This window comes from Eupeodes corollae, chromosome 3 (assembly GCF_945859685.1).
Source record: "Eupeodes corollae chromosome 3, idEupCoro1.1, whole genome shotgun sequence".
NCBI lineage: Eukaryota > Metazoa > Arthropoda > Insecta > Diptera > Syrphidae > Eupeodes > Eupeodes corollae.
The window spans coordinates 104,128,570-104,150,804 of NC_079149.1; the positions used below are offsets into that span (position 1 = coordinate 104,128,570).

The window sequence follows — 22,235 nt, forward strand, 5'->3', positions numbered from 1 at the left end:
TTGCATTAAATAAATTTAAAATTTACATATGTTTCCTTGCTCTTTTCTTTTCGTTTATTGATGATTTTTTTAGCCTGAAGATTGTGTCTGTAAGTGTTAGTGTTTCCAAATTGAAGCTTTTTAAAAAGATGATTTGATACGATTTCAAAAATTAACTTTAAATCAGAATTTAAGAAAAAGTTAACGAATTAAAAAAAGACAATATCAAAAACAGAGATTTTTTCAACGGACCAAAAGAAGAAGAAAATTTTATAGGGTGGGGATTAACCTGCACCGCATCTGATGGTGAGTTTTGTACTTCATTCCTTTAAAAATATCCTCTGAAACTCCAGCGATATTATCTGATTTTCTATACAAGACAACGATCTTTTCCAAATTGGGGGTACCACATTTTATGGGAATGTTTCTTGACTGGGTACTTTTTTCTGACAAAAGCTTTTCTAGTGTTAGAAAGTTTCCACTTTCTTTAAACGCTTTATGGCCTTAACCCTCGATTAACAATTTGTTTCTCTTTTGAAAGTCATCAGAAAAGCCTTTAATTAATAAAATGAACTCTAAAGCAAAATGGACTTTGACTTTATTTCGACGAATTTTAACATTACTCCTTACTCCTTCTTGAATAAAGAACTGTGTAAATGTTACAGACAGACGTAAAAAACTTTGTAAAAACTACTTACCCTCAAAATCTTTATTTGAATTAAATGAACTACTTTATAACCATTTCATTATATGTAGTTGAAAACTATTTATCGTTTGACAGAAAATGCTTTGAAATTTGTTTGACCGAAAAAATTTAAATCAAATACACTTACATATACCAAGCTTCGTTTTTTAAACTCTACATTTTCTGACCCTAGGCTACTTACATACTTACTTAGGTCCTCAGACCTGTTTAGTCCGTTGGGGACCCCTAAAGGACCATAGGGCCTCTACTACGCCTACGCGCCATCGCGTACGGTCTCCGGAGATGTGTTTCAGCTCCCTCCAACTCTTGCATAGTGACGCTGATTCCGCCTCGACTGTCCTGCGCCATGTGCTTTTCGGTCGTCCAGCTCTTCTTCCTTCTTGTGTAAGCGGATTCCAACGCATTGCTTTGCCTGTACTGCAGTCGTTAGCTTTTTGAAGCGTAGGTATCCATTGCCACTTACGTCTTCGTATTATAGATTCTATAGGTTCCTGACCTGTCCTTCTATGAAGGACTTAATTTGAAATACAGTTTGGCCAGAAAATGCTTAAGATGTTACGAACACATCTATTTACGAAGGTTTGCAACTTTCTTGTTATGGCTGAAATAACCTTCCAAATGATGCACCCATAAAGAAGAACAGATTCGACATTTGTTCAAAACAGTCGTAACATTGTTCTTAAGCTGATAGAGTTATTCCTCCAAATTTCGTACAGCATATCTTTGCTTTGCCGATATGGCGATATGACGTCTTGTACGGTTTTGCTTTCGATGGAAACGATGCTTCCAAGGTTTTAAAAGCTCTCCACTTTTTCCACCGGTTGCGAGAAAATATTTATATGAGAGGATGGTCGGGTTCAGAGGCTGATCATTTTTGTTTTGCCTGATTTCAGCAACACAACTTCTACTTTTCTCTCCACACTTATTGTTATTTGATGGAGATCTATGATCCTAAGTAAACATCGTCCAAGTAATCTAAGTGTTTTAAATAGGATGTCCATTAGATCCCTCTGCTACCTGACAGAGCTGAGCGCAGTACATCGCTTATCACCAACAAAAACAAAATTGGCGACAGGATACAGCCCTGTCTGACTCCGCTTCGGATTTCAAAATCATCTGACAACCTACCCTCGTGCAGAACGTGACACTTGGATCCATCATATGCTGCTATAATAATAGCTATTAGTTTTTCTAGGATGCCTCTCCTCCGCTAAGCTAACCAGATATACTCCCTGTTAACGCTATCAAAGGCCTTCTTGAAGTCGATGAATAGCAAGTGTAGTGGTGATCGACATTCAATGCACTGTTCAATAATGATCCGCAGGGTGTTAATATGAGCAATACAGGAGGATCCAGCGCGGAATCCTGCTTGTTCGGCATCGAGTGGGGCCTCAAGGTGTTCTCTGATACGTTCCAGTATAACTTTTGCTACTATTTTGGCAACGCAATTTCCTCTCCAGTTTTCGCACTTTGTATATCTCCTTTTATTGGGAGCTTAATAATTCCCTTCTTCCACTTATGGGGGAAGCTTTCGGTGGTCCAGGCTTATTTTATGAGCGGATGAAGCAGTTCGATTGATGGCGTTGGCGCTGCTTGTAAAAGCTCTGTGGGAATTCCATCAAGTCCTACCGCTTTGTTGTTCTTATGTGCTTTATTGCGGCAACGATCTCATCTTTACTGGGAGGCGCGGTGCGGATTCGGGGATTAGTTTCTTCAGGCGCTTCAGAAGGTATCGGCTGACCCTAGGCTAGTTAATACCTAATGACTGCTTCTACATTTATTTAAATAATTGTTTTCAAACTTCGTTGGTTTCAGTCAAAATGTATAAGGATCTAGTTATTGAAAAAAAATCCAAGATAATTATAGCCTTGACCCCGATGGGGTACTATCTATTCTTCTTAAAAATGGTCTCAATGTTTTAAAATACAGATTCCAAAATTCTGAAAGTTTGATTTATGACTCAATCTATTTTCTCTGTAGCAATATTTTCACCAGTATAAACTGCCTTTCTCAAATGTAGACCAACGCCTAAAAACCTTATAGAATTCGTTTTCCAAATACATATTGATGACTCTTTAGAATGAACAAGAAGTTTACACGTTCTACAGTACACTGATTTTGCCAAAGGACTTGATAAAATGCCCCATAATAAATATAATTTGCTGAAATTCAAAGCTCTTGGCTTTAAAAACCGCAAACAAATTAGACTAAGACTAACACATAACTTCAAGTTTAAGTAAAAGCTTGTACTAAGCTTATAAATTAAAAAACTTCTGATATACATAACTTTTCTTAAGGGGCTTAAACAGTGTGACACTTTCACCAAAAAAAATTTTTTAATTTTTTTTTTTTAGATCGCTTAAACTTTCAAATAGTTTTTAATGAAAGATTTGTAAGGAACTCAAAAGCAGCTTCATAGTGCGTTGAAAACGATCGAGCTTGAGCTTATTTTCTAGCAGGTTGTCGACCCTATTGAGGAAGAATAGGTATATAGTTCAAACAGATAGTAGTGGAATAAAAAGGGGGTCGAACTCGCCAGACACAAGCATTGGCCTCTCAATAATGAGAAAAATTAAAGGTAATTCATTGTTAACCATATTCAAAAGAATTTTTTAATAATGTTCACCTTCACTCTATTTTAGCTTTGTGCATTAAGAAACGAACAAATTAGATATTCTTACCATATTTTGTATTAATTATAATTTAAAAAAAAAATTAATATAAAATATTTATTTCACTTTTATATGTTTCAGATAGTTTTTTTACATATGTTACGACGCTAAATTAGCTTCAGCCAATTCAACAGCAGAACGATGTTCATATTCCTATGATTAATCTTCATCTGGACCTTTTAGTATACCATTTGATGTCGTCATCGTACTCAATTCTTGATTATTGTCTTGGTCAGAATAGTATTCAATTAAAGGTACTTTGATTTTTCGTCTTAAAAAAAAATTTAAAAAAATATTTAAAATCAATTTATGAACAAAAAATTATAATGTTTATTTTCTACTCACCTTGTTCTAGCAACTCTTATATTAACATACTTAAAAACACTTAATCTTAGAAAATCTTTACATTCCTTAGGTGTAAAGTGTTTATCAATTTTTGCAATAATTTTTTGAAAAAAGCTAACTATACATTTGTATTTCATAAAAGCCAATTTTGGCTTTATTCCTTTTGAACGTCCAGTCCACGAGTACTTCATAAGCAACTGAGGTGAGATAACACTTTCAACAACTTCAAGTCCAAATCTTTGTGTAGAAACATGACTGGTGTGTCCCACAACTGACATAAACTTTCGAATCTATTAAAAAGAGAAATAATTTAAATCTTTTTGTGTATCAAGAATGTTACCATTTTCTCTTCAAAACTTTCACTCATTGAAAGTCTTTTGTTGAGATTCTGCAAACCGGAAACTGTTGTAATAGGAAAATAAAATGATTCCAAATCATCATTAGTTATGTCAGAGGGCAGAAAAGAAGATGGAGCAGGAACAGGAATATGAGTTAAATCGCAACCATTATGTTTGGAAATTTTATTAAGAATTGCATTCAAAGTTTCTTGCATATTATCGATTTTTGAATGAAACTTTGTATTGGAATCAATGCAATATGAGATTTTTGTGCCCAAAATGTTGAGTTTGTCTTCATGGTCGCATTTTTTCGGGAATGAATTTTCTTCCAATTCTGGACTATTGTTCGGTTCTTCTTTTTGTGCTTCAAGTAAATGTCTTATATTTTCCTTGGAATCAATAATTTCTTCCTGAAGAGGAAGAAAATCTGTATCTGACTTTTGTTTGACGATATTTTTCCTTTTTGATGGCGTTTGCATCTCCGACTTGGAAGAAGAACACCAATTTTTGTCTTCCTTGGGCTTCTTTTTTTTGTTAAATTTTCGTGAAAGTCTCATAGAACTATGTTTTAGAACGTTGTTTTTTAAAAAGTTTTCACACGCTTTTGTGTCGAACGATCGATCTGCTTTCGATATAACTTGAAGACAGAGATGGAAAATTGAGGAATATGTTATAAAGGGTAGTTTCGTATTATTGGTTCCATTTGTTCGACCTGTCCACGTGAACTTCGTTAACAATCTCGCTGATATTATTCTCTCGATAATTTTGACACCAACTTTTCTGGCAGATTTGTTGCCTGAATCGCCAGCGATTTTGGTAAATTTATTAATCTACGAAAAGTTGAAGAATTCGTTAATTTTAAACAACATTAATGACGTAACTTCAACTTACCAGCTTTGCTATCAGGTCATCATTCTGTTGTAGTTCCTCATCGAGTCGATTAAGCTCATTTACAGTGGAAATAGGAAAACGAAAACCAACATAATTTTCATTTTCAGCAAAAGTCTCCACTACCGCTGCTGATGCTTCAGAATTTAGTAAATAATTTTCGATGTTATTCAAAATCAAATCTAATGATTTTTGTAAATTATCTATTTTCAAATGAGTCAATTCATTTGATAAAATGCATTTTGAAATGTTCCCATCGACTTTGTCCAATTTGGAGGACATTTTAAACTCATTTCCTTGACGACCATCATCAACATCATTAGCTTCAGTTGGATGGTCAAATGGTTTTTCTTCATTTAATCCCATTCTATGGAGAAGTATATCCACAGTTTTTCTCAAACCTTCGAGTTTCAAATGGGTTTGGTTATTTTGTTCGATGCATTTGGTTATTTTGATATCGAGATCATTCAATTGCTCGTTATGGTCACATGGATGTTCTGCAGTGCCATCTTTACAGGTGGAGTTAAGGCTAAGTTGTTGGTTTTGAAATAGATCTCTGAAATGTTCTTTTGAATCGACCAACTCTTGTTGGTCTTCTTCACAGAAATTATTAATGTGGTTATTGTCTTCCGTTTTAGAATTCGTCATTGTCTCAAGAGAATAAGATTCCATCGCATTTGCTGACTGAAATCGTTTTGATTACGCTATTGGCTTGTATCAGAATCGTTTAGACTACTGGCCAGCTTATTTATTTAAACGATTGAACAGCCCTGAGAGCACTTTTTTTAAGGCAATGGTTTATTTAATGAAGACATGCTAAAAGCCTTTACTCAAGAAGTTTCAATATTAATTCCTTAAATTCTACCCAAATTACCCAAATTATTGGAAAACATAATTTTTAAAAAAACATAACAAACATTCTTAGTTTCTAATTTAAAATTAGTGTGATTTGTGTTTTAATTAAATATCAAAAACAAATTGTTTTAAACAATTTACAAATTTATTTTTATTTATTTTACAATTTTGTTTACTTTCAAATTTGGCATTTGGCATAGTTTTTTTTCTATTTGGCAGGTGAAATGTCATCAGTAGTCGAATTGAATTTTGTTAGAGTGTGTGTTCAACAAACATTCGAGGCTCGAAATTATTGTGACCTAGCAATTTAGAAAAATGTTATTGCTGCGTTGGAGTTGGTGTTGTATGTTATTTCATCTGACAGTGGCACAACACTGACAGTTTTGCTTTCTGTAAACTTCATTACTTCTTACTTTTTGGATAAACTTTTAAAAATTGTTTTCCTCAAGTCCATAATAGTGAAGACTATTTAATATTTTGTAAAAAAGTTTTCTAATGATGCTTTTATTTTAAATAGTCCCTAATTCAGCAGGTGTCACTATGAAAGATACCATTTTTTTACATTTGCAGCTGCCATTTTTGTATATAGAACCTATAGTACTGTCATCGTGGGTTTTTTTTGCGGCACCTAGTGGCTGCGGACATTAAATTAACTTTTTATACAAAATTTCCAACGCCACACTGAGGTTACGGCGAACGAAAAAAAGTTCCATGATAGTACTAAAAATTTTATATACAAAGCTGTCATTTTTAAAAAGTAAAGAAGATTAGAATGAAATGACACATGCTCAAAAACTGTCTAAATTCATTACGGAAATTATAAAAATGTTGCAATTTGCAATTCATATGCGGTAGACATTTTTTCCAATGTTAAAGCTTAACTACCTTTTAATTGTAAAAAAAGTGCAAAAAAGCACACACATGGCAGCGACACCTGTCTCTGAAAAAGCATAGATACAAACATTGTGTTCAGTACTTAAAAACTATTTGTCATTATCTGTCAAAAAAGGCGTGTTCAACAACACTATTTGACTTGAGAGACATATATCTCTGAATTGCTATAAATTTGTTTAGATATATTGATATTTTGAAAAAGTTTAAAAGAAAAAGCTAAGCAGTTTTAACTTTTAACTTTTGTTTTATAGAGATGGGAAATTGAAATACTGGTAAAAAAAAACAAAACATTTGTTCGCTTTTGCACTTTTTGAAGTCGAATGTAGTAAAGCCCTTAAACTTCTTCTTCACAATAAAATATATATCTGAAATCTGAAAAAAGATTAATTTTATCTATATTTTTTGATCTTTTTGCTCCTTAAATGTATTGATTTCAATCAAAAATATTTGTTTGTAAGAGGCAAATCATATAAATTAGAGACATCATCAGCGAACTTGCAGAGTTATAAAATTTTACTTTCATGTCCACGGAGACCTTAAGGAGAACCATTTTGGCGTGTAATTGATACAATTTTAAAACATAAAAGGAGTAGCTTTCAAAGAATATTTCGTGATCACTTAATAAAATTCAAATATGGATTAACATATCGTTCTATTGTCCATATTGAAATAATTTTAAGTTAAAGTAGACGTCTCTAAAATTTCCCCATCTCATGCATGTTAAATAATCATAAAATCAATAAAAGTGTTATCATTGCCTTACTTCATATTGTGAATAAATACTTCGAATAAAGGCTAACGTCATAAATTCGAAGTTCGAAATTAGCAGGTACGTGTAACGTCAACATGACAGCTAGATATTTAGATTTTATTTTTCAATAAAAAAAGAGAAATACCCAAGAAAATTGCAATTTTTAATTAAAAAAAGTTTGGAAAACAATTAAACTAATTTTAATTCATTTAATAAAACAATACTTGAAAAATGCTTACTCTACGCGAAAGACAAATAAGTAAGTAAAGCAGTGTAAAAACAGTTTAAAGAAGTTTTAATTCGAAACAAATTTTGTATTGATATTTATCTTGCCTATGTGGTGATTTTCCAAAACCTCGTAATTTTCTCTTTTATTTCACTATTATTTTTATTTTTTAAGATGCAATCAAACAAATGCTAAACTTGAACGTTCAGCAGCCTAAAATTCTAGCTGCTGAACCCGTGTGGAAGATTCTCATTTATGACCGCGATGGACAGGACATCATATCGCCAATCATTCCAATAAGAGAGCTACGAAATCTGGGTGTAACATTGCATGTGTAAGTTCAACAAACTAAATAAAAACTGCAATTCATGTTTTTCGCTTTGGTTTGTAATGTATGACCTAATTAGATAGTGTTATTAATTGACCCATTGATCTTTTGCATTACTCATTTTGCCAACTTGTCTTTTAATTTCTAGACAATTGCACTCGGATCGCGATTCCATTCCAGATGTCCCGGCAGTTTACTTCTGCGCTCCCACCAACGAAAATCTCGGCCGCATCCAGCAAGATCTTCAAAACGGACTCTACGACACTTACTACTTGAATTTTCTGTCACCAATTTCCCGGCAAAAGATTGAGGATCTAGCTGCGATTGCTTTGCAGGCAGGCTGCGTTGCGAACATCCGCAGTGTCTATGACCAATATGTGAACTTTATAAGTCTCGAAGATGACTTCTTTGTGTTCAAGCACCAGAACAGTGATGCTGTCTCGTATTACTCCATCAATCGTGCCAATACCCGTGACGATGAGATCGAAATTCTTATGGACAACATTGTGGACAGCTTGTTCTCGGTGTTTGTGACCCTGGGCAATGTCCCAATCATCCGTTGTCCCCGGAACAGCGCCGCTGAAATGGTGGGTCGAAAACTGGAGAAGAAGTTGCGAGAAAATCTTTGGGACGCACGAAACAATCTCTTCCACATGGACGCCACTCAGGCCGGTGGAGTTTTCAGCTTTCAACGGCCACTGCTATTATTGCTTGATCGAAATCTAGATCTGGCCACACCGTTACATCACACCTGGTCCTACCAGGCTTTGGTACATGACGTGCTAGAGTTGAGCTTGAATCTGGTTTATTTGGAGGATGAGAGCGATGGGGTGCGAAGTGGGACGAAGAAGAAGCTCAAAGCCTGTGATTTGGATAAAAATGATAAATTCTGGACGACACACAAGGGCAGTCCCTTTCCCCTGGTAGCCGAGGCCATCCAAGAAGAACTTGAGTCCTATCGTTCGTCAGAGGAGGAAATCAAAAAGCTCAAGACTTCCATGGGTATCGATGGTGAGAACGAAGTAGCCTTCTCAATGGTAAACGACACAACAGCCCGACTAACCAACGCCATCAATTCCCTACCCCAATTGATGGAAAAGAAACGCCTTATTGACATGCACACAAAAATCGCCACAGCCATTCTCAATTTCATCAAAACGCGACGTCTAGATTCATTCTTTGAGCTGGAAGAGAAGATCATGTCGAAACAAACTCTCGATCGACCACTGCAGGACATTTTGAATGATCCAGAATTTGGTTTGCCAGAGGATAAAATGAGATTGTACATTATTTATTATATTTGCTCAGCAAATGTCCCCGAATACGAGTTCCAACGCATCAAAGAAACCCTCCAAGAGGCCGGCTGCGATCTGTCCCCGTTGTCATATGTGGAACGATGGAGAAGCATTAACATTCGGTCGCCAGTTAATCAAACGACTCAGTACGAAGGAGGTGGCACTAAGACAGTATCGATGTTTTCCAAATTAGTCTCGCAGGGTTCTTCTTTTGTCATGGAAGGAGTAAAGAATTTGGTCGTAAAAAGACATGTAATTCAAAGCTTACAACTTTTTTTAGTTCTCTTTTTAATTCTTGTATTTAATTTATTTTGTATCCATAGAACTTGCCAGTCACCAAAATCACTGATCAAATCATGGAATGTCGAAGCTCAGTCGAAACAGATGACTACCTGTATTTGGATCCGAAACTCCTCAAAGGTGGCGATGTAATGCCAAAGAATCGTGCTCCATTCCAAGATGCAGTTGTTTATGTTGTTGGCGGAGGAAATTATATTGAATATCAAAATTTAGTTGATTTCATGAAACAAAAACAAAGTGCAAATGTGAATAAGAGAATCATTTATGGATCATCGAATTTGAGCAATTCCAAGCAATTCCTCAAGGAATTGTCACAATTGGGCAAAGAGATACAAACTCCCGTGTTAAGTTAGGGATCCGTATTTTGTTGTTAAGCTATAAATTAAAACAAAAAAAAAAACAATTATTGATTTTACAGAATTTGACATTCTGCTTTGACACATTATTATATCTTCAAATTATAAATTTTGTAATTTAGCAAAAAAAAAAACAAAAAGAAAAAACAAGAGAAAAGAAAAGAGGAAAAGAAAAGTCATGTTAAGGTGGTCCAAATGGAATGCTGTAAAAATATTTAATAAAATTAAACACGAAACTTCACAAAAACAAACAAATTACACATGTATCAAGCGAGCGTTATTTTTTGTTCATCTGCAGGCAAGAATAAGCTAATAAAGGTTCTTCAGAACATTGATTGTTTAGGTTTACAATCTTTGAAATCAGAGAAAGGCTTTCATGTATGGTGTAACAACACCAGCTGCTGAATGTCTGCTTAAAGTCCTCCAATTTGTGGATTCATGTGAAGGCATCGAACCTAATCAGTAAAAAGAGTATCGAGTTGCGGAATGATCGATTGGTGATGGAAAATTCTCTGTAGACGTTTGACTGAATTGACTGTTTTAGGGTTCCTGATGGTTTTTGTCAGTTAAATAAATCAAAAGTTGAACTCATATATAGGTATGATTTTTTTTTCAAAAATTGCTTAAAATTACAAAGATAACTTTTGGCGGCAAAAACAGATGTTAATAAAAAAAATATTTAAATATAAAATGTAATTTTCAGTTAATTGAGGAAATACAAATCAGTCGACTTATCTAGAAATCAGGAGGACGTGGCCAACTATCAACTGTAAATTTTGTGCTTTTTTTGTCTTGCTAGGTTTATTCCCCCACACAATTTAAATAAAAGTTGGACAGGTTGTAAGAATAAGGAAAAAGGCTTGTCGATACGATGGATCCCAACGTTACAAACAGATGAACTCTGACCCTTAAAAAGTCCCAGCAGCAGTCATTTAGTGTATGTCGCATTAATCTAGAAAATCCGTGGGAAATTGTATATTGCATGTTCCTTTGTGGAATAACCAACTGATTTTTTTATTTATGGGCCAGGTAATTAATAATAAAAACTTCGTGTTGCATACAAAATTACAATAAAAATTAAACAAAATTTTGTAAATAATTGTGATTGATTTTAATAAATATTAAATAAGGCAATTATTTTTTTTTGCAGTATTCGTAATGACTTTTGATTTAAATTTTGTATGTTTTTCTATGTCGTTTGGTTTCCAATCTGGCAATACTTTTTCGATGTTGGATTTTTGACAGCTGTCACTTAATTTATGTTTAGTTACTCCTAAACAACTTTTGCAAATCGTCAAATTTACTGTGCAACCCAACTAAACAATCAATTTATTGAACGAAACTTTGGTTTGGCCCATTATGTTGAGTGGCCTTCAAGATCGTTTGTTTTAACACCCCTGAACCATATTTTGTGAATTTGTGTGAAGACGCTTGTCTATGCAAGCCCGAAACAATTGACGCAATGAAAGAGAATATAAAGCGCGTTATTGTTATTGTTGGAGAAATTTGCGCAAAATCATTTTTTAAACGCAATAGCAAACACTTATCGTTATAAAAAGCTCAATTCTTGGCCATAAGATGGAAACTATAGGAGTTTTATTTCTTCTTGATAAGCACACGTTTAAAAACGCAAGTAACAAAAAAGTTGTAATGTCGATTTTCCAAAAATGTTCCCAAATTTATTTTATCTAAAAACCATGTATTTATTAAAATTTTCAATTTAATAAGTAGAACCGAACCGAAATCGCAATGCGGTATTAAAAAAAATTGGATTTTTTAAAAGTGTGTCCAATATCACTTGGAATTCTTTTGTAAAAATTGAATAAATAACAGAAAAATAAAAAATTGATTTCACTACGTGTCCTGTATCGTGAGAATATAAAAATTGTGTTTCGATAAAGCCTTAGTGAGTTTGAGGATAACTGATAAAAGCCAAAACGACTTTCAAGAAAATTGAGCATCAACTATTGCCACAGCCGAATTCATCACAGTTTTTTGTTTTTAATTTCATTTGGGTACGCTTTTATTTTAAGTTTTAGCTTGTTACTTTTGTTAAATAATCATATAATATTTACACTTCCAGGTATACCACATTTTATTGTCTTAAACTTACGAGTATTTAAATTAACTACATAACATCTGAGCCACGGGTTTTGAAAAATATGTATTTACTTGTTTCAAAAAAAATCTTCCTTTTAAAGCAAATTATGTATTGAGTAGTTAAAATGTTTGTCAATCCACATTTTGTGAAAACACATTTTCCGAAAAATTGTTTAAAAAGTTTAAAAAATTTTTCTCATTTGTTTAAAAAACATCAGAAATATTTTTAAAACTTTTCACAAATGTTTCGATTTGAAGATTTATTGTTGAACCAACCGAATAATGACATCAAAATATGTAGAAAGAATTTTAAAACAAATTAAGTCGATGGTGCACTAATTTAAAAAAAATTGGTTGAATCAACTGTTTTTTTATAAATCGAAACATAAATGAGAAAAAAATATTTGTCATCTCCCATATATTTAAAAAAAATATTGATCTAACTTCGACAATAAAGCTATTGATTTCAAAATTATTTTATCTTTTGCAAAATATTGTTTTTAAAATAAATTGATTTTCTAAGGCGATTTTAAACGATTTTTTTATATAAGAAAAAAAAAACTTGGTAAGAATTAGTTTTCGGCTAATGTCGGTAACAAAAACAGATATTGAAATCAACCTTATATTATAATATGCCAACAATACAGTGGTGGCCAAAATAATAAGAGTGGACATTTTTTGTTTTCTTCTAATAGTAAAATCTATGCCTTAAATCTTTTTAACTGGAGCAAATTATACATACGAATTTTCTTTGACTTGACTGTAAAACATTTTCAGTGCTACCAATCATTAATGATGGTCACTTGCAATTTACCGTTAGTTTTACTAACAAATGTCAGATTTACAATGGTGAACAAAATAATAGTAAATTTAGCGTTACACTTGTGTTTAAGTGTTTAAAGTGCATTATTTTTAACTTCCCATAGGAAGTTATTGTAATGGGTCCGATTTGTCAAATTGAAAATTTTGACATTTCTCGACGTTTCAAGGTCCCTAGAGTCGAAATAAAAGATTTTTAGAAAGATGTCTGTGCATGCGTGTGTACGTACGTTCGTACGTCCGTACGTCCGTACGTCCGTACGTCCGTATGTCCGTTCGTTCGCGACGTTTTTTTCGTCCTCCATAGCTCAAGAACTAGAAGAGATATCAACTTCAAATAAATTTTGTTATACAGATAATAAGGCAGAAAGATGCGGAAAGGGCTCTCAAGAAAATTGCGTGGGTGGTTTTTTTTAGCATAGCAGTTTAAAAAAGGTGAAAATTTTGGTTATCCTTAAATATCTTACGAACCAGAAACGCTAGAGACTTGAATTAAATTTTATATAATATATTGTACGTGATAAAAAAATCAATATGACGGTTTTTATAAATCAATAAAACTGAAAAAAAAAATTTCACCTCCAAAATTTTACGACTGAAATATGATTTCATCTCCAAAACAATTTTGTGCAACGAAGAATAATGTTTTTGACATCTGATAAAATTTTGAGCAAAATCTAATTGACAGTTTTTTTTATAAAAAATAAAAATCTGAAAAAACATTACTCAAAGTTCGTAAAAATTGAATATCGATACAATTATCTTTTCAAAAACTTGAAATTTAGGCTTCAAGCTTATTTTATCTAATAAGAAAAATTATTTTCAACATTTGGAAAAATGTTAAGAAAAATCGAATTGACAGTTTTCTTACAAAAAATAAAAACCTAAAAAAAAAATTAATATAAGTTAGAAAATTTGATTTTCGACTCAAATATCTTTTCAAAACTTTGAGATATTGGCTTTAATTTACTTTTATCTTTCAAAAAATCTTATTGTCAACATTCAGTTAAAGTTTAAAAAAAATCGAATGGACAGTTTTTTTTACAAAAACTTAAAAACCAAACAAAAAATTAACAAAACTTGGTAAGAATTAGTTTTCGGCTAATGTCGGTAACAAAAACAGATATTGAAATCAACCTTATATTATAATATGCCAACAATACAGTGGTGGCCAAAATAATAAGAGTGGACATTTTTTGTTTTCTTCTAATAGTAAAATCTATGCCTTAAATCTTTTTAACTGGAGCAAATTATACATACGAATTTTCTTTGACTTGACTGTAAAACATTTTCAGTGCTACCAATCATTAATGATGGTCACTTGCAATTTACCGTTAGTTTTACTAACAAATGTCAGATTTACAATGGTGAACAAAATAATAGTAAATTTAGCGTTACACTTGTGTTTAAGTGTTTAAAGTGCATTATTTTTAACTTCCCATAGGAAGTTATTGTAATGGGTCCGATATGTCAAATTGAAAATTTTGACATTTCTCGACGTTTCAAGGTCCCTAGAGTCGAAATAAAAGATTTTTAGAAAGATGTCTGTGCGTGCGTGTGTACGTACATACGTCCGTATGTCCGTTCGTTCGCGACGTTTTTTTCGTCCTCCATGGCTCAAGAACTAGAAGAGATATCAACTTCAAATAAATTTTGTTATACAGATAATAAGGCAGAAAAATGCAGAAAGGGCTCTCAAGAAAATTGCGTGGGTGGTTTTTTTACCATAGCAGTTTGAAAAAAGGTGAACATTTTGGTTAACCTTAAATATCTTACAAACCAGAAACGCTAGAGACTTGAATTAAATTTTATATAATAAATTGTAACGTGATACCAAACAGTTACATTTTTTGAAAAAAATCAATATAACGGTTTTTTTATAAATCAATAAAACTGAAAAAAAAATTTTCACCTCCAAAATTTTACGACTGAAATATGATTTCATCTCCAAAACAATTTTGTGCAACGAAGAATAATGTTTTTGACATCTGATAAAATTTTGAGCAAAATCTAATTGACAGTTTTTTTATAAAAAATAAAAATCTGAAAAAACATTACTCAAAGTTCGTAAAAATTGAATATCGATACAATTATCTTTTCAAAAACTTAAAATTTAGGCTTCAAGCTTATTTTATCTAATAAGAAATATTATTTTCAACATTTGGAAAAATGTTGAGAAAAATCGAATTGACAATTTTCTTACAAAAAATAAAAACCTAAAAAAAAAATTAATATAAGTTAGTAAAAATTGATTTTCGACTCAAATATCTTTTCAAAACTTTGAGATATTGGCTTTAATTTACTTTTATCTTTCAAAAAATCTTATTGTCAACATTCAGTTTAAGTTTGAAAAAAATCGAATGGACAGTTTTTTTACAAAAAACTTAAAAACCGAACAAAAAATTAACAAAACTTGGTAAACAATGATTTTCGACTCAAATATCTTTAAAAAACTTTGAGATAATAGCTTCTAACTAATTCTTACTTATAAGAAATATTGTTTTCAACATTAGGAGAAATTTTGGGACAAATCGAATTAACAGTTTTTTTACAAAAAATAAAAACCTAAAAAAAAATGTATAAAAGTTGGTAAACATTGATTTTCGACTCAAATATCTCTTCAAAAATTTTAAATATTGGCTTCAAACTAATTTTATCTTATAAGAAATATTGTTTTCAACATTTGGTAAAATTTTTAAAAAATCGAATTGACAGTTTTTTTTACAAAAAAATGCTAAATCTTGGCAAAAATTCACTTTCGGCTCAAATAGCTTTTCAAAAATTAAAAATATTGTCTTCAAACTTATTTTATTTCACAGAAAATATTGTTTTCGATATTCAGTAATTTTTATATAAAAATCCAACAGTCATTTCATAAAAAATAGTACGCAAATTTGGTAAAAATTGATACGAGTACATATAGACAAACTTTTAAGCAAGACAAATCGACAGACGGGATGGGAAGTTATCAGTGTGGGTCGCATCCCAACCTCTTTTTTAAATAATGGGACGCAGAACGCCCTCCGAAGAAGAACGCTGCCGGCCGTTTGATTCTCCAATTAAGAGATCAAGGGAAAACATACAGTTTCATTGCAGATGCTCTTTACCGATCACAATGTGTTGTTGCTAGTGTGCTACAAAATACTAAGACCATAGAGGTGACGCATAATTTAAAACTGAAAGAATAGAGGTTTTTTTTTTTTTAATTTTAGATGAATTGTGTTAAACGCTCTTATTTTTTTGGCCAGTATAAAAATCAACTTAAAACTTATTGAGCAGGGGTTTGTTATTAAAGCTTATATTATTGTGAACAAAATTAATAATCAGGGTGAAGAATTATTTCGGAAAAACAGTTAAATTATTGAAACAAATATAGCTTTTTTTAGCAATGGAAAAAATCGGTTTCACTCTTAATTTTTTAGAAAAATCCAATAGACATATTAAAAAAAATGGATACAAAATGGTTTTCGACTCATGTGTGTATCATGAGAACAAAGGTAAATATTGACTTTAAACTTTATATATCTTAGACATTTTGTAAAGCTTAAAAAATATCGATAGACGGACATAAACAGCTTTCAAATTGTTTTGTTTTTAGATGTCTGAAATTCAGTCTAAGTTAAGGCATTACTGATGCTAGCATAAAGTATGTTTATTTTATTTATGATACAATTTAAATAACGTGTTATTGTTAAGTAAATGAACATACCAATATCCCTTCCTCAGTTCTTTGAATTATATGCGAAACAACATTTTTGAAAACAAAAAATTATCATCAGAAAAGTATTAAGACAAATGCGAGAATACTTGTAAGAAGTGAATATTTTGTGGGTGAACTTTCCTCAAAATAGCAAAAATCTATAAAAAAAAAAGGCTGGGATGCGACCCACACTGATAACTTCCCATCCCGTCAGTCGATTTGTCTTGCTTAAAATGTACTCGTATCAATTTTTACCAAATTTGCATTTTTTATTGTAGATTTTATTTTTTTATGAAAAAAACGGATTGTTGGATTTTTATATAAAAATTACTGAATATCGAAAACAATATTTTCTGTGAAATAAAATAAGTTTGAAGCCAATATTTTTAATTTTTGAAAAGCTATTTGAGTCGAAAGTAAATTTTTACCAAGTTTTAGTATTGTTTTTTTTTAGAGTTTTATTTTTTGTAAAAAAACTGTCAATTCGATTTTTCTCAAAATTTGTCCTAATGTTGAAAACAATATTTCTTATAAGAAAAAATTAGTTAGAAGCTATTATCTCAAAGCTTTTAAAAGATATTTGGGTCGAAAATCATTGATATCCTTTTTAACTAGTTCATTGGGATTATCAAAAGATAGTCTCCCAGCTGAAGTTTGCCGGTTTGCGTCTTAGTGAAAGAGCAGGGCAAGTGCAGAGAAGGTGAGAGATTGTTTCCTCTTCTTCCTCGTACATACAGCTCCTGCAGAAGTCATTTGAGGCTACACCAAGTCGTATTGCGTGTCTGCCTATAAAACAGTGTTCTGTAAGGACAACTATTAGGGAGCTAATATGAAGTCCGCTTTGAGATAAGAAGTCTTTAGAGCGCTTAGGTCCAGTGAAAGCCATATGAGTTTTGTGGCTGCGCACGTTGGTAAATTGTGCCACCTAGAGTTTGTTATTGTAAGAGCTGTTTCTTTTAGCAGAAGTATACATGTAGCTTACGGTATACCCTATCTTCTCCCTTTCAGGTGAAATAGGTATGACGGTTCCATTTTTAGCGAGTTCATCGGCTGCACAATTTCTGTGATGTCTCTGTGGCCCGGCGCCCAACAGAGGTGAATGTTAAATTGCTGCGCCATCTCCATAAGAGACGATCGACAATCGAGGGCCGTTTGAGATTTGGTTGAGAGACCATCAAGAGATTTAATAGCAGGCTGACTGTCAGAGAAGATGCGGATATCAGAAGTTGATATCACGTTTTTTCTTAGCCAGGAGAGAACTTCTTTGATCGCTAAAATTTCCGCTTGGAAGACGCTACAATGATAAGGGAGGCGGAATGAGATGCTTAGATTAAGCTTTTCTGAGTACACACTACTACCAACTCCCTTCTTGGATCCATCTGTATAAAAATAAATGCTTTTGTCATCTTGAATTTAACCTCTTTATGTTTGCCAACATTTTTATTGCTGATTCCGAATCTGAACTCCGAATGCAGCTTTATGTGCTTAACTTCAGAAATACCTATTTTTATTACTAGTTTGAACATATTTTTAAAACTTGATGTGAAGGCTTTCAATTAATAAACTTTACTTAATAGACTTTCAAAAATAATTAATAATAATTACCTACTTAAAACAGTTTCTTAACTTTTTGTTACTAATAAAGACTTATAACAGTTTCAAAAAGCATCTCTTAACTCTAGTCGTAAAAAAAAAACTTTCCCAAATTAAGTCATTTCGTTGGGTTCCAATGCTGCTATAAATCGCGCCTTTTTCTTAGTTCTTCATGACTTTGTCCTCCAAAATTTTGACATATAAAATGCTAAAATTATGTTAAAAATCCAACTTTGATGCTGTTCAGGGCCACTGTAAGTTACACAGACAGTTTGACGACAACTATAGCATGGTACGGATATGTGAAAAAATTAGTTTCTTCTTCGTTATAACATTATTTTATGAATTATGATTGATAAAATTTCTTTTAATTTAGCAGGAAATCAATATCTATCTTCACAGCAGTAAATTATACAAAAATTAATTTTAAAAAGGTTTAAATTCAGGCATAAGGCAAGATTGTAGCAACCTTTCTTTTCTTTTGTACTTATTATCTCTTAATTTACAAGCAAAACTCATCTTTTGAAGATCTCCAATCGATGATAGCAGCACTCTTCTAATTATAATTCTTTGTTTTTTGTTTCCAATTTGTAAGTAAAAATCCAACGAAAAAAAGGTTTCTTGACTCTTTCCGTTCCTTAATGACTCGCTTGCTTGCTTTTGCCTTGGCTCGGTGCTCATAAGGAAATAGTTCTTTTCACACAGCAAAGGTACAAACAAAACACTCGGCCGCGGCTCAGCCCGGCCGATCCCAAGCCGGAGGTCCGTCCGTAGTCCAAGAGTTGCTCTTTGGCTCGACGCGGTGCGGTCGCTCATCGTCGTTGTTAATTATTTCAAAATTCCACAATTTCGGGATGAGGTTTTCGTTTTTCGATTTTATGACCAATTTTCCAAATGGGAACATTCTTATGGGCCATGATGGGCATGGGCATTGAGCAGTCAAGCTTATAGCTGTTGTTAATGCTATTGGTATTTTGATCATCTTGTTATCCGCCCGAATGTATAGGTAAAACGTTGTGGATGACAATTTAATTTTGATGCATTATGTGAGTTCATTCTGACGGTTTTGGTTATACGTACGTACGGTACGTAGGTAAATGTTTTTAGAGGTATAGAGGTCGAGTTGAGGCGTAGGTAGGATGAAACATGGAAGTGGTAGGTATAAGGAACCTATGTAGATAGAAAACAAGGTATAGGGATCTGTTCTGTGGTTCTTTGTTATTTTGTTACTTTTGCCAAACCACACACAAAGTTCCCAGCAGGGGCGTGTTCCTGATGTCTCATGTTACGCATCTCTATGAACGGCTTCATTGAAATGTTTTTACTAATTGGTTTTAAATTGGCTGTGTTGATGGGCAAAAGGATAAGAAAAAAGAAGATTAAGAAGCAGAAGAACAAAAAAAAAACAACAAAAAATACCAAGAATCACTCAGGACGGTTAACAAAATATGTAAATTAATTATACCCCTAATCCGTTGAAAGTTATTATTTTATTGATAAATGAAGTTGTTTGGAGTTATTTTTTGTTGTTGTTTTGTCTTTTGTACATAATATTAATGGATTTTTTATTCTTACACAACAACAACAAAAAATATTAATATTGCTTTAAGCGTGTGAAAATGTCTTCATCCTCATTCGATAGGAAGACAAATAAAATACGCTCATTAAAATTGTGGCTTTTTATTATTTGTATATTTTATTTTTGTATTTACTCTAAATTGAAAAAAAAATGTTCTCAGTCAAGGAAGGTTTTAAGGTTGGAAAATTAAACTTCAAAGTCAAAAAGCTTAAATGAAATTTATTCAAGATTAATTAAAAAGAAAAAAAGAGCCTGGAATGCGACCCACATTAATAACTTTCCAATTGTGGCCGCCTGTCTAAATTTTTAAAAGTCTTACAAAATATTTTAACAACAACGTTTTACTTGAGATACAATTGGTTTAAGTCAAGATATGTCTTTGTTCTCATAATACTTGAGTCAAAAACTAGTTCTTATCAATTGTTTTATGCAGGTTTTTATAATTTAAAAAAGTGAACATCAATTTATGCATATGATAAAATAAGTTTGGTTTCAATTTATTTTCTTGTTCCTAAGATTTTTAGTCGAAAGCCAAATTTTTACCAATTTTAGTAGCACTTTTTAAAAAGTACCGATTGGATTTTTTCTAAGAAATTACTTTTAACTCAATAGAAATATTCAAGTCGAAAATAGGTTTTTACTAATTTCATAGATATTTATTTTTAACTTCCCATAGGAAGTTATTGTAATGGGTCCGATTTGTCAAATTGAAAATTTTGACATTTCTCGACGTTTCAAGGTCCCTAGAGTCGAAATAAAAGATTTTTAGAAAGATGTCTGTGCGTGCGTGTGTACGTACGTTTGTACGTCTGTACGTCCGTACGTCCGTACGTTCGCGACGTTTTTTTCGTCGCCCATAGCTCAAGAACCAGAAGAGATATCGACTTTAAATAAATTTTGTTATACAGATAATAAGGCAGAAAGATGCAGAAAGGGCTCTCAAAAAAATTGCGTGGGTGGTTTTTTTACCATAGCAGTTTGAAAAAAAGGTGAAAATTTTGGTTAACCCTAAATATCTTACGAACCAAAAACGCTAGAGACTTGCATTAAATTTTATATAATATATTGTAACGTGACAAAAAACAGGTATATTTTTTGAAAAAAAATCAAATAACGGTTTTTTTTTATAAATCAATAAAAGTGAAAAAAAAAATTTGTCATCTCCAAAATTTTACGACCGAAATATGATTTCATCTCTAAAACAATTTTGTGCAACGAAGAATAATGTTTTTGACATCTGATAAAATTTTGAGAAAAATCTAATTGACAGTTTTTTTTACAAAAAATAAAAACCTAAAAAAAAATGTATAAAAGTTGGTACAAATTGATTTTCGACTCAAATATCTTTTCAAAACTTTGAGATATTGGCTTTAATTTACTTTTATCTTTCAAAACATCTTGTTGTCAACATTCAGTTAAGGTTTGAAAAAAATCGATTTGACAGTTTTTGTACAAAAAATTAAAAACCGAAAAAAAAATTAACAAAAGTTCGTAAAAAATGATTTTCGACTCAAATATCTCTTAAAAACTTTGAGATAATAGGTTCTAACTAATTTTTCTTATAAAAAATATTGTTTTCAACATTGGGATAAATTTTGAGAAAAATCGAATCAACAGTTTTTTTACAAAAAATAAAAACCTGAAAAAAATGTATAAAAGTTGGTAAAAATTGATTTTTTTTTGATCTCTTCAAAAATTTTAAATATTGGCTTCAAACTAATTTTATCTTGTAAGAAATATTGTTTTCAACAGTTGGTAAAATTTTAAAAAAATTCGAATTGACAGTTTTTTTACAAAAAATAAAACTCTAAAGAAAAACAATACTAAAACTTGGTAAAAATTTACTTTCGGCTCAAATAGCTTTTCAAAAATTTAAAATAAAAAATATTGGCTTCAAACTTATTTTATTTCAGAGAAAATATTGTTTTCAATATTCAGTAATTTTTATATAAAAATCCAACAGTCCGTTTTTTTCATAAAAAATAAAATCTACAAAAAATAGTGCGCAAATTTGGTAAAAATACATATAGACAAACTTTTAAGCAAGACAAATCGACAGACGGGATGGGAAGTTATCAGTGTGGGTCGCATTCCAGCCTCTTTTTTTTATTAAAAAACTAACAATAACATACATTTTTTTCTTAAAATTTTACAAAAGGTTAAAATCAATCTTTTTTTTAGAATTCAAAATTAGTTTAAAAACAATTTCGCAAATTATTGCAAAGATATTCGAGTCGTTATGTGCCAAATTTTAACATTATCGTTTTAAGGTTTCTATTTTTTTTGTAAAAAAAATGTCATTTAGTTTTTTCATAAGATTATCTTTGAGATAATATCATATTTTTTTATTCGCAAGAAATTCAAGATAACCAATATTTTTCTTAATTTTTTTTTATTGTTCAGTTCGATTTGTTTGAAAGTCCTTTTTGCATCTTTTGATGTTATTATCTGTTAGCAATATTAATCTGACGTCAATATCTCTGACAATTTCTGAAATAAGGCTTAAGAAAA

At 31.7% G+C, this 22,235-nt stretch overlaps 2 protein-coding genes across 2 annotated transcripts; one reads left to right on the top strand and one right to left on the bottom strand.

Annotated features, from left to right (window-relative positions):
• Positions 1 to 3,406: 3,406 nt before the first annotated feature.
• Positions 3,407 to 5,964, bottom strand: LOC129952547 (uncharacterized). Its single transcript, XM_056065178.1, has 4 exons — positions 4,932 to 5,964; positions 4,043 to 4,870; positions 3,703 to 3,992; positions 3,407 to 3,628 (listed from the first exon to the last, which is right to left on the bottom strand). The coding sequence occupies exons 1-4, from the start codon at positions 5,598 to 5,600 to the stop codon at positions 3,517 to 3,519; spliced, it is 1,899 nt and encodes a 632-aa protein (XP_055921153.1). The 5' UTR covers positions 5,601 to 5,964; the 3' UTR covers positions 3,407 to 3,516.
• Positions 5,965 to 7,528: 1,564 nt separating this feature from the next.
• LOC129951405 (protein sly1 homolog) lies at positions 7,529 to 10,317 on the top strand. Its single transcript, XM_056063530.1, has 4 exons — positions 7,529 to 7,687; positions 7,829 to 7,988; positions 8,131 to 9,529; positions 9,601 to 10,317. The coding sequence occupies exons 1-4, from the start codon at positions 7,660 to 7,662 to the stop codon at positions 9,928 to 9,930; spliced, it is 1,917 nt and encodes a 638-aa protein (XP_055919505.1). The 5' UTR covers positions 7,529 to 7,659; the 3' UTR covers positions 9,931 to 10,317.
• Positions 10,318 to 22,235: the final 11,918 nt, after the last annotated feature.

Coding starts and splice junctions, on each gene's coding strand:
- LOC129952547 (XM_056065178.1), bottom strand. CDS start 5,600: ATGGAATCTTATTCTCTTGAGACAATGACGAATTCTAAAACGGAAGAC. Junction 4,871..4,931: donor ATGACCTGATAGCAAAGCTG/GTAAGTTGAAGT, acceptor AACTTTTCGTAG/ATTAATAAATTTACCAAAAT. Junction 3,993..4,042: donor AAAGTTTTGAAGAGAAAATG/GTAACATTCTTG, acceptor TCTTTTTAATAG/ATTCGAAAGTTTATGTCAGT.
- LOC129951405 (XM_056063530.1), top strand. CDS start 7,660: ATGCTTACTCTACGCGAAAGACAAATAA. Junction 7,989..8,130: donor CTGGGTGTAACATTGCATGT/GTAAGTTCAACA, acceptor TTTAATTTCTAG/ACAATTGCACTCGGATCGCG. Junction 9,530..9,600: donor ATTTGGTCGTAAAAAGACAT/GTAATTCAAAGC, acceptor TTGTATCCATAG/AACTTGCCAGTCACCAAAAT.